General features: G+C 39.7%; 1 protein-coding gene across 1 annotated transcript in view; it reads left to right on the forward strand.

The window, feature by feature from the left end:
- csmd2 (CUB and Sushi multiple domains 2) overlaps positions 1–12,669 on the forward strand; it is a 300,458-nt gene that overhangs the window by 133,000 nt on the left and 154,789 nt on the right. The window contains 2 exon segments of the mRNA XM_084738310.1: positions 9,751–9,863; positions 12,104–12,181. Of these exon segments, the coding sequence (XP_084594436.1) occupies positions 9,751–9,863; positions 12,104–12,181 (191 nt within the window).

Genomic DNA, 12,669 nt, shown 5'->3' on the forward strand with positions numbered 1-12,669 from the left:
CCTCAAGGGGGAAGAGAGAGAGGGAGGGGAAAAATGGGTGAGAGAATTGCTCAGGGAAGCATAGATGTCCATCTTAAACTGACAGTTGATGTGACACTGTTCCTCAGTTCCTAATATGAGTATAACAAGAGATTAAAAAACTGCAGGTAGAATAAGATCATTTCACTAGTTAAGATTGCAAACAAGTATTTCTCATATTTCCAGTAATATGCTTTCTTGCTGAGAATTCGATGAGAAACTCAATACCACTCTCGTGTCTATACAGTAAAGCAGCAGCCTGTTAGCTTAGCTTAGCATAAAGAATGAAAACAGAGAGAAACGGATAGCCTGGCTCTGTCATTGAAATCTTTGCGAGAAAGCTAAAAATATTTCCTAAAATGTTGAACTACATTATCAGAAAAAAACTAAATACAATAAGAACAAATAATAACATGCTTTTGAAAATTATTAAACACTTTACAACACATAAATAGACAAAGCATGGTATGACCTGAGACAGTAATGCCTCTTTAGTATTTTTCGTGTGAGTACAACATCAGGTTGGGGTGACACTGGCAATACTTTTGATTTACTTACTTTTGAATTCTTTTGGAGGAAGCATCAAACCAGTTCCACTGAAGCTTCACTTTGCAGTGTTTGCATTGTAGTCATTGGCACTGGTTCTGTGTGTCATTGTTGTATACTTCTGTGTTTTACAAAAGCCGTTTCCTTCTGAACAGTCATAAAGCATGGCTTGTTAAGTAGGGGTAGGAAGGTAACTAGATGAACATTGCAGGTGCTGCGATCAGAATCATTCACTGAGCTTAGATGGTAGTGGGAGGGTAGACATGCAGTCACATTACGTTTCAACCTTCAGAGTGATTTATTTAAAATAATACTCACTGTGATTTCTTTCATTTCGTTAGCTTTGGTGTTCACTAACTGCCTCTCTACCTGAATTCTCTCCGTCACACTAATGGTCGTTGTGTCTTTCTCACCTCTTTCACTCTGTCTGGATGGCCTCAAGCCTCCCAAAGAGAAGAAAACAGAGATGTCCCTGTAATCGGCCCTAGGATGTTATTGGCATTTGTTTATTGTTGTGTTTGATAGATCTACAGGGAAGGCTCAATTATCAGTGCTGCTTTTAAGAGTGACCTTGAAAACTCATTTGTTTTTCTCCTGTTAACCACAGATCCAATACTGCTTGCAGACGATTACTTCTATTGAGACGTGCACACATGTTGTTTAGACATATGTGGGGTGATTGATGCTGTGTCTATTATGTTTGTGTATCAGGGTGAGTGTGTGTATCTTCAGCAACCTTCCTTTGTGATGATGGCGAGACATCACGTCAGCAGTTTGACAGGAATTAAACAGAGGAGAAGAAATAGAGAGGATAGCTTCTAGTTTGACAGTGTCTTTATTTGTCTTTGGCTTCATCTTAGTCAAACAAGTAATTTGTGCCTGTGTGGGTCGTTTTGTTGAAGGCAAACATTCAATAATCTAAGCCATTAGGCTCTGTATGGTTTCCTCATCAGCATTGTTCCACAGTCCATTCGATAGCAGTTCAGTCCTATTGCTTTGCTCTCTGTGACTTTGCCTAGATCCACCTTGACTTTTTAAACAAGAGTAATAAATCACACTGACGCTGGGATCAATTGCAGAACAAGTGGCACTAAATTCTTTACTTCCATGAATTGAGCTGCTTGAGTTTATGATTCTGTCCCAGTTCGACTGCTCGTCTTTCTGCCTTATTTTGGCTATTACCAAAATATCTCAAAAAGTGACGCATTTTAAGCAGTGGAAAAATCATGGTGCAAGAAGGACTTTTTGTACCGATTCACACAAAACCATCAATGTATCAAGGTTGTTTGTTATCATTACACCACACAGGGAGTTGTAGTTCGTTCATGCTGCTCAACATACACACAGATACACAATTAAATTCACAGCAGCATAGGATAAAATATAAAACAAAGTGAAATAAAGCATTATATGCAGTTTTATACATACATGCATATACACCTAGTAAATAACTATGGATTTTTCTGAATTTGTATCAGGTTGAATGTAAACAGCAGCAACAAGATGATGATAATACGGTTGACTTGAAAGACTTTGACATCTGGAAAAACATCTGGGAAACACTGTCCATGAACTGTGACTGTATTTGTTGGATACAGGACTCCTCGTCCTATGAGAATCTCGCATTTTGCGTCCGGTCAGCTCAGAACTGCTCTGCCTATCAAGTGCAACACCCTGATCCAGGATGTTGTGAGGTAGGTTTCTGTGTAGAGAGCACAGCTTCCTCGGGTTTCCTGTTGCTTTGCCCATTTCAATAGTTTTATTTTCCTGACTAGACATTAGCCAGGAGCAGCCTTAAGTCCAACCTGGGTTAGCATGGCTCTTTCACCACGAACCTCTATCCCTCCTGGGGTGTCTGCGGAGGTGTGTTTTGCTGGTCTGGCTGGGTGCTGCCGTGTCCATTTTTTGATTGCAATATGGTCTGCAGTTCTTTAATCCAAACCTTACACCTCATTTTCCAGTACCTATGAGTGTATTTCTGTCATGTGTTTTCAGCAATAAAGCCACAAACATAATAGATTAAAGGACAAAAGTATCTAAATTGGTGGCAGTATCTTGTTGCTATAGCAATTAAAACTAGCTTCAGTAGATGAATTATTGGGGTCACCCTCTTAAATTTTGGGTAACTTTTTCTGGGGAGTGTAACTCTTAATTGCCTTGGCATTAAAATGTATTTATCTTATGAAATGACACCAGTGTGCAATCTCACAGATTGCAGTGGAACCAAATTAAAGCATAACAAAAGCCATGTATCACGCGAGGCATCAGTTTGAATTATGGGTAAAGTGTAGGTTTGCTCTTTATCTTCTCAGCCTCTGAAGCGCAAGAAACTGCTGCTAGTCTGACAATAATTGATGAGGAAAAACCCTCCATTAACTGGACGGCCAGCTCCAAACCGGTGTTTGGTCTTCCTTTGTAGGTTGTAATTATTGCACTTGAAGTCTACCAGAAATGAACTGCTATATTTATCAGCGTCATCTGGGGACTGTAGCTGACCTAACATAAACCTGTGCTTCACCTGATTTTCTCTTTATCTTTCAGTGTTCTCACAGTTATTTTGACAGATCTTTGCTGTGACCTAAACTAAACCTGCGTCCCTGACAGATATGGCACATTGTTTGATGTGAAAATCATGTCCTTGTGAGGAAACATTCATACTTTTTCAGCCTGAGACTTGCTCAAACATGCTGGTGTGGCTGCTATACATTTCTCTTTGGTGAAGGAAATGAAACGGCATGGCAGAGGAGCCAATAAGGTTGGTTTTAATTTGCATGGGTATTAAAGTTGGAAGAGTATATCTTCAATCAAAGCACTGCCACCCTCATATTTCACTGACTTTGAAAAAGAGATCTGAGTCCAGATTGAGGAGGAAATGTGTGTTTGACGAGGTCATATGGCGGTTGTACCCAAAACGTTATCTCCAAGCTTGGGGTGGGTTTTAATATGTACAGTATTTAGACTTTTTTATGACTTAAACACAAAAGCGTGTTTGTAGGAAGCTTCAAGATAGGCTTGAAGAAATGTTCAAAAAAAGAGGGGAAAAAAGAACAAGGGAAAGGGAGCCAAGATGAAGGCTGCTGCGTTGTTCTTCCCAAAAGGAAATTTCTTTCAATCAGTGTCCATATTATATGTTCTGTGAGGGCAGAAAATGAGTTGTGGGAAGAGGAAGAAAGGAATCCCTCAGAAGATTTAACAAGGCTTTCTGATGGGGCCAGAGGTCTGCCAATGAATAATACATGAGGGTTGAGAGGGGTGGAAGAACAGACATTTTGGCTCTGTTGGACCAGGGTGTCTAAGGGAAAAGTAGGCATGTTGGCGCTGATGGGTCTGCGCTTTTACTGGCCAGGCCAGTGAAGGTTTCAACCTCCTCTGCAGTGCCTCAGAGCTTCAGTCCAGTGCAGCACACACCCAGGAGACATTGCTGCCCCAAAGGTCTCTCATAATACTTTGGCCTTAACTTATAGTGTAAGGTTGATGGTTTTTACTGCCTGGGTGGTTGTTGTTTGAAGAAATGAATGAACAGCATTGAGGCTTGTGTGTTGTTTGGAGCAGGGGGCTCTGCTGGTACATTTAAACCTCTAGTGTATGTCTGCTCTTAGTTACATCTGAAGGTCACAGCTACAGTTCCACTGCCAGCACTTTAATACTGCCATTCTGGACTTAAGGGTCTTCCACACTGATTAGTTTTACTTCAGAAGGATGTGCTGTGCATGTGTGTATGTGTATCTGTGTGTATTAGGGAGAATGAGAGAGAGAGAGAGAGAGAGAAAGAATTTATTGATGGGTGTACGTGTTTACTGGGAATATTTGCAAGTGGTGGTGTCTGTGTGTGTGTGTGTGTGTGTGTGTGTGTGTGTGTGTGTGTGCGCCTGCATGTACATCTGGATAGGCTGGCCTGTGCTATAATTCACATTGGCTCATTAAAATGCTGAAAGTTTTGGCTTTAAAGTCACTGTGACCCCCGCTCCACTGGAAGGACCAGGACCTGCATACTGAGCAGTGGTCTGATTGATCTGCCTAAGTAGCTGCAATTAACAGGGACGTTCTCCATCCAGAATCTGCCCTCGCCTGCCGCACAAATGCAAACACCCACATTAGATTGCATATGGTCATCAGATGCTATATCTCGATGGATGAATGCGCTGAGCAGTGATTTGAAGCATTTGATCCTAATGTGGAGTCAGTCACCTTTGACACCTAAACTCCGCCCATCACTGATTATGCACAGAGTAATTTGGCACCTTGCCCCTTCAACAGAAAACAGATGACATGAAACGATGAATATAAATCAGAAAATAGATCCGTTCCACTGGGAAGAGTTGCTGAATTGCCTGATGATGGCGACCTTTGTTCAAAATCCTGAAAGGCATTAACAATTTAATGAGTCATATCACATCATTATGGAAAGTATCTCTGTGCTGGTGTTACGTAAATGGATTTGACTGGTTTTACGTATTCCTAAGACCCTCAATCATAATATGACAGTGAAAAGACAAGTTTAAGCAACAAGGATTTGCAAATATGACTTCAGAAATACTGAAATGGGATGTTTCCTATAAAGTTGTGTAACCATTAAATTTCAGGTCGTATGAATGGTGATAATACAGAAATATAAATGGCAGTAACAGAGCTGCATTGAAACCTAGCTGCTTTTCAGAAAGCTCTGTGTGTCAGTGTGTGGTTCACAGCTCAGTCCCCTCAGTTAAGAACACCACTGGCTGCCTCCATCACCTTGCCTTGCCCAAAATACATTTCTTGGACAATCATCAAAAGTCTGACTCAGAGTGAGGAGCTTTGGGGCCTGGAAATGGAAACTGATTTAGCACTGCACTCTCAAGACAATTCCGCATAAAATCTAATATGGTCAGCCAGACAGAGAGAGCGAGAAGGGTGAGGTTGAACAGGAACTATAGAAGTAGCCACAACACCCTTCAGGAGACCTCCATCAGCCAGCTCAGGACTTTTTCTGTTGCTCCCCATGGTCACTTTCACACAAAAACTTTCATGTTTTCAGCACAAAAAAGGGGGCAGACAGTGAATTGGTGAAAGGCAGAGGTGACATTGGGTCAAAATAATATTTATGCCGATCTGTTCATCCCTCATCCCATATTTATTACTCGCCTAATCCTTAATGGCATACCCATCAGTTCCTTATCCTCTGCCAGTGCTGCTGTTCATCAGAATCTTACAGCAGTCTTTAGCTTGTTTGTCGCGCGTTAATGAATGTGGATTCCAGCTCAAATTGCCCTTTAATTCAAAGAGAAGTTTTCATTTGTCCCTATGGTGAAAAGCGGAGTAACTCAGCACAACTGAACGGAGCAGTTTACACTAAAATCTTGGTGCTGGCTTGAGGCCTTTGTGTGTGGGTGGTGGGGATCATATACTGTAATTCATTGGTGTGAGATTTAATACCCTGGATTTATCCCAGAACCAGCTATGTCCTTAGAGCCAGAGGTGATTCTGGTGCTCTCCATCCTAGTAGCACCACTCCAAATGCATATGTGCCAGACACCACATGACCCCCCCCCCCCCAAAAAAAAAAAAAAAATTAATCTTTCTCTCTCTCATAAGTGATAAAACACCTCCTGAGGCATGCAGACTCACTTTATCAGTCTTGCACTCACTATTGTAAATCAAGGCCAGTATCATACAACATGGTTTCATATTTCCGTCTTATTTTCGTCACAGCATTCAACCTCCAGGCCACACAGAAATGAAGAAAAAAATACTAATCTGATCAGAGAGATAATTTAATTGTGTCAAAACTGAAAAAAATGGAAAAAGAAAAATATCTTAATAGTAATAAAGAGAGAGTGTGTGTCTGCTTGAAATGATGTGGGAGTTTTTTTTATTGTTTTCTTGCTTTACTTTGTTTATGCATTATGTTTTAGATAAAAAAAAACAAAAAACAACAACCCATAAGTCCGCAGTAGTAGTAGAAAATTCAGTGAAATAAATGGACAACCAAGAGCGTTAATAATGCAGTAACCTGTCCTGTCGGCAATCATATTTGCTGGAAAGGCATATTAGGAGCATGTATATACTGTGTGTCTGATTCTCTTTTCTTTATTATTGTTTATGTTCAACAGCCTTGTAATATCCAAAGCCATTTCATGAAATCTTTAATCACTTATTGCCTTAAAAATCCAGTGGGTTGGTTTCTCCCTGCATTGAAATCATTTGGTGCATGGACAGTGATTTGCTTTTGAATTATCAGAAGTAGCAAAATTGGTCTATGTGAGGAAATAGTAGATAGTTAATATTAGCAGCATATAACTGCTGGATATTCCAATACAAAAGTTGACCCCAAATGGGGATGTCAACAAACTTAAACACAGAGAATATTTTTGATGGTAACGCATGTAGGCATTCACATACCCACAGGCTCCACTCATGGCTTCGGCATCTAGCAGGCTGAGGCTGAAAATGAAGCTTGTGTGGGAACATTTCCTCCAGAAAGGCAACAAAGCTAAATGTAAATTGTGTAATGCTACTCTACATTGTAGTAGTAATATGCTGTACTACGTTAAGAACACATCCCCATCTGCTATGTCTGAACATGGATCGCAGCTAAAGATCACATCAGTGCTAGCTGGGGGAAGAAAGTGTTATGCGCACAAGCGGTTATGTCTGTGTTATGCTGCTCATCAGTGTGGTTGAGGGATTCAGAGAGTTAATTTTAGTTTGGTACCTCGAGCCTGAGTATGTTATGCCATTAAGTGCTACTGTGACTGAATAAATTGAAAAACACAAGTCAAACTAGCCAGAACAGACAAGGTAGCTTTGATCACCGATTGCTGAACAGCTCTGACAAAATCAAGCAACATAAGACCTTGGCCTGTAAGATATGGTACAAAAGCATCATATTGCAATTATTTGAACAGATTTTGCAATTGTGATATGAGTCATGATTAGTGGAAATCTTTTTTTAATAGGTTTCAGGCTATAGAAAGCAAAACTGACATCCCTATCCCCAAAATATGCTTCAGGAAGTTAAGAATGTGACAGTGTTGCTTGAGTAAGTGGTTGTCAGGCTTGCACATATATAAAGCACGTATGTAGCACATTCACAGTAATCAACACTCACATTTAGACACATGGACACACATATACACACTATTGAAACACCCACTCCTTCCATTAGGGTCTCTGACTTAAGTGTTAATAGGAGCTCCTTTGTCTGGGTAGGAAATAAGATTGACCCCAACCATGCTCCTGACCTTGACCTTAAACTTTTGTGACTTGAACATAACAGTTTGATTAGTAAACCTTGCTTCAGTGGAAATGCCTCAACCGAGGGTGGAGGTCATTGGCATCACTGGCTTACAAGTCAGCCACACCAGCTGCATACTGAATGCAGCCATCGGAGACAGAGAGAAACATTTAAGTTTCAGCAGTGTCTCTCTTCAACACTCTCCCATTTTCCTGCTGCTTGCTTGTAGGGTGGCTGAAAAAGCAAAATCACTGACATTTTGATATGCCATCTCTCTTTTTCATTCTTTCATTGTCTCATCTCTCCCTTGTGGTATGTCCTTGCTGCTGCCCAAAACTCTTTTCAAAAGTCTTTCCCACTCTTTCTGTCTCCCTCTGACCCTCCAGGTGAGTTTGTGCTCGGCTTAACTAATAAGTTAAGCTACTGTAGACTGAGCCTGTGGCCCCACTGCAGCAAGAGCTTACTTTATAAACCAAGGATGCTGTTTTCATCAAAATAAAAGCTAATTCTGTCTGCATTCTGAAACCTACATGCTTTTAATTGATCCTAAGAGAGCTCTACAGTGCAGTCAGTTATTCATCTCCACCAAACACCCTCACTAGAGTAAATATCTCTTCACAGTAGATCCCTGTCTCTTTTAGTCGGAGCTGTTTGCTTAAAGCTGTTTTATTCCTTTGCCCCTGTGGCATCAGTACACAAAAATGTTTTTGCACTCAAAGAAGAGTAGTTATTAGTTTGCAAAATATGCCTCATACATCTCTTCCAGTCTCAGTTTTTTATGATTTAATCAAATTTTTACTTTGCTTCCTCTTTACTTTTTCCCTGTGCCTGTTTCTTTCAGTGGTATTAATAAGAGCTGGTTGGACGTGTACCTCAGTATGTATCTGCTCTATAGAGTGAAGCAGATATGTAGGTCGGGGAGATGAGTTGGACTTGGTTTCAGAAATGTAATTTACAGAAGGGGAACTGGAATTTATGCGAATGTCTGCCTGAGTGTGTAGGTGCACATACAATACGAGTGTATACAAGTGTGTGTGTGTTTGTCTCAAGATAAAACATGATGTGTCCCCAAATGACTTTGGCTTTAACAACTGAAGAAGTGCCTTGTAAGCTACTGCCCCCATTAGCATACAGATCAGGAAGCACTATAAGTGTTTGTGAAGTATAATTCACTAGTGCTTTTTCAAGGCAATAAAAGGAGTGTCCTTTCTCTGCAAATGCCAATGCTGGTCTTTCTTGGTCTCATTTTTTATTGGGCCACAGTTTGGTTAAGAGTCGTTAACATTACAGTTTCCCTTGAGTACCAGACCCTCCCTTTAATAGATCTTAAAGGTGAAGCGTTTTAACATCTCAAAGTCGTGGCCACATTAATTTTGAAACATTAGTATAATTACCATAAACAAACAAGACAATCACCAGGAAGACTGGCAGGTTCTGCCAGCCTCTATAATATAATGTCTGCCATTGGGCTTGACTTTATTGGAAATCTGATGGATTGCATAATTGCTTTATGACATAAAACAGAAGCACAAGCAAGCGCAATTCTTTCTTATGATGGCAGTTGATAGAGTGAATAAAAGTGATGGGAGAATTGCTTTCCGTTCTCAGATAACCCTTAAAACGGTGATGGAGGAAATGATGTGAGCATCAGTTACAGAAAATAATACATTTAGACATGATATACATAATCCAGTAGTAATATTTTGTAATTTTAGTTTGTGGTGGCGAAAAAACAAACATAATGAGAGTAAAATAAATCTGCACTGTGGAAGTATATCAGCGCTTAAACGAACACAACAGATGGTATTGGTACATATACTTAGCCTTTAACCTTAAATTCATGTAAGAGTGCACAAGATATGCTAAATGTTTCTGAGGTTTGCAATCTGCTACCTTCACAATTGCCTGTTAAAACACTAATGTGCTGAAACACTATTAATCCAAGGCACTCTTCTCTCTGTCTGTGTCTCTAGGTTCACTGGCCCCAACCTCCCCTCACCCATCATTAGCAGCAAGAATTGGCTTCGACTGCACTTTACATCTGATGGTAACCACAAGTTGAGAGGCTTCAGCGCCCAGTACCAAGGTAAGATAAAGAGAGCTTTTGATATTTTAAAAGGACGATTGTAAATAATTTACCAGCATCATATCAAATTTCCAACTATTCTGTGTGCCAGGTTTAACTTTGTACAGGATCAGTAAATATTTGCTTGATTTCCATGATTTTTAATTTAAGTATTCTTGATCCTCTACAAGGATAGATCATACAATTTATGGTGACTGACTAAACTTTTCTCTCATGCCAAAATCAGATCATAGTTTCTGCTTGTACACAAGAAATAGCAAAAAGTCCAGTCACGGGCAACCCTGAAATGAAACGTATTGGTACTCCTTAGAGGATGAAGTGCACACACCATTTTGGTATCTCCACGAGCTCTCCTCATGTAAAAATGGAATACGTCTCATAATCTGAGAGACAGATTGCCATGAAATATGCCGAGCACATTCATGCTCTTAAGGGAATGAAGTGTTAGTGATGTTAGTGAGACTCCAGTGCCTTTTATTTTGCTCCACTGTCAAGACAAAACTGAACAGGGAAACCATCAACATGTTATTAAATCCTATAAAGAAAAAAGAAAAAAACAGCTCGAAAGACTGACATCATTCATCGTCTTTCTAGTGCAAATGAGTATACATTTCATTAAATGATCATGAGCTGAGTTTTTAAACTACTGGTAGCAAGTGAAATAATTTCAATATTTTGGCAGAGTTGCTCTCATTGCTTTCAGAAAAACAAGAGTTGCAGGCTCATTATTAAAGTGCCATACAGTTGTACAAACACACACAGTCGCACACAAAATCCCGTCTCTTCCGTGCGTTCATTTCCATTTCCCGTCCCATTGCTCTTGGGGGTTCAGAGGTCAGCTTTGAGAAGGGATGAGCAGGCAGAAATGATAAGCTCCTCCACAAAAAAAGGTGATCTCTAAGGATCTCACCTCCAGCCATCTACTGGAAATCTCTTACGATGGCACGTAAGAAAGAAGAGAAACAAATAAGGAGGAAGGAGAGAGAGAGGGATGAAGAATAAGGAAAAGAAAAGGCGATGAGCCTGTGGGGTTTACAGGTTCAGTGTTAGATAAATATGTTTAGAAGATCAGAGAGAAACAGGAGACTAATACTTTAATTAGATTAAACACTCCATCCCCCCCCAACCCCCCTTCACCAGCCATTCTCGTAATGACAGTTCCCATGATTCCACTGCAGCGGCATGTTGGAGTGATGAAATGACTGTTGCTTGAATAATTTCCTGTTTCCTTCATTTTACATAGCACATGAAACCCCATCCAATCAAACCCTGCACATAACAGCTGAGTTCCTTTACTAGAAGAATGCTCATACCTTTTCCTTCCTTTTCTAATCAGGTAATAAATCTGAAAAGAGTTTCTTTATTGTGATTTTTCTTTCAGACACACAATAAACAGACTTTCTGACACATGACTCAGATAAGCTTTGAATTACTATGCAGCTGAAACTGAGCAAAGGATAAAAATCACATTTGTGCAAAACAAGTAAAGTTCTATTGTCAGGAACCGTCAAAGTAATTAAATAGGATGAGTGTGAAAGGGTGCACAGACAATGCTGATGGTGTTTTCTGAATAGTTGAATAAATATGCATTCAAATGAGCCTCTTACTTTGCTATGATGGTCTTTTTTATATTCTCTGCAATTATCAGCAAATTCAATGAACCTATTCTTTTTTTACTGTATAGAAATATGTGAGTTTGTTCCCTGCCTTTTGATCCACCCTTTTTATTTTTTAATGATCTAATTATCAAGATTGCAAAGACACTGTACATTATTGAGCTCTCTGCTGCTATGCAAACTTAACTTCTTTGGACCTAACATTTAGCTTATATATGTTTTAGATCCTATACATGGAAATGTAAAGCAATATTTTTAACCTGGACCCTATTTCCCATGTTTGAGGATAAATGGGATTATGTTGTAGCTCAATTCCACGTATGCTGGCTGTAGCCCTCTCCCTCAATACTGGGCCAATTTCAAAAATTGTTGTCCTCATTAGTCATGTAGACATAAAAACATGGAATAATAGGGTTCAAAATACAGACATTACCCTGTAAGGTTGAATAATAGTTTATTCATTTTTCATTTTTGTTTTAATTGCTGTTTAACTGGAGTCAATGCACAGAATGCTGTATGGTACAGTGTACACTATGTACTGTATCTGCATTGTTGAAATGTATGGGTGTCATTATTGTGCTTTCTTCTGTCTCATATGTCTCTCTGCTCTATTTTCATTCACAGTGAAAAAGATGACTGAACTGAAGTCTCGAGGTGTAAAGATGTTGCCCAGCAAAGACAACCACCACAAGATATCAGTGTGTAAGTTCCAAACCGTAACTGTCTACAGTGTTTTGGGCACAAATGAATAATTTCACTTATTCAGTGCGATGTCTAATGAGTTATCAAGGGAGAAAATAGCTCAACCTTATCCTTAAAAAGAATAATTTGAAGAAAACTTCAGTATGCTCATGTGGACTGAGGTTTACCTGGTACAGTGTGACAAAATGCAAATCTCTAATTTGGCATCTTCATCAGAAAGCATAGAATGTTTTTCTTGCTTGGAAAAAGTTTCTACAGATGTGCTTTTTAAATTTGAACAAATGTAGATGTCAACATTGTCTTTTTTCCTCACACATCTTGGGTGAAAACGACTTCAGATGCCCAACCTGTTTTTCTCACAGCACCGTAGACTGCCACTGGTGGCTATCGTGGTTTGAGTCCGCAGTACTGTTCAGGGCTTAAGCTTTTTTTTCTCAGGGGTAAGCAGCAGGTGTAGCTGCTGTAGGAACTGAACTTTCTATTTCATT

This window comes from Lutjanus erythropterus, chromosome 16 (genome assembly GCF_056507025.1).
Source record: "Lutjanus erythropterus isolate fLutEry1 chromosome 16, fLutEry1.hap2, whole genome shotgun sequence".
Lineage (NCBI taxonomy): Eukaryota > Metazoa > Chordata > Actinopteri > Lutjaniformes > Lutjanidae > Lutjanus > Lutjanus erythropterus.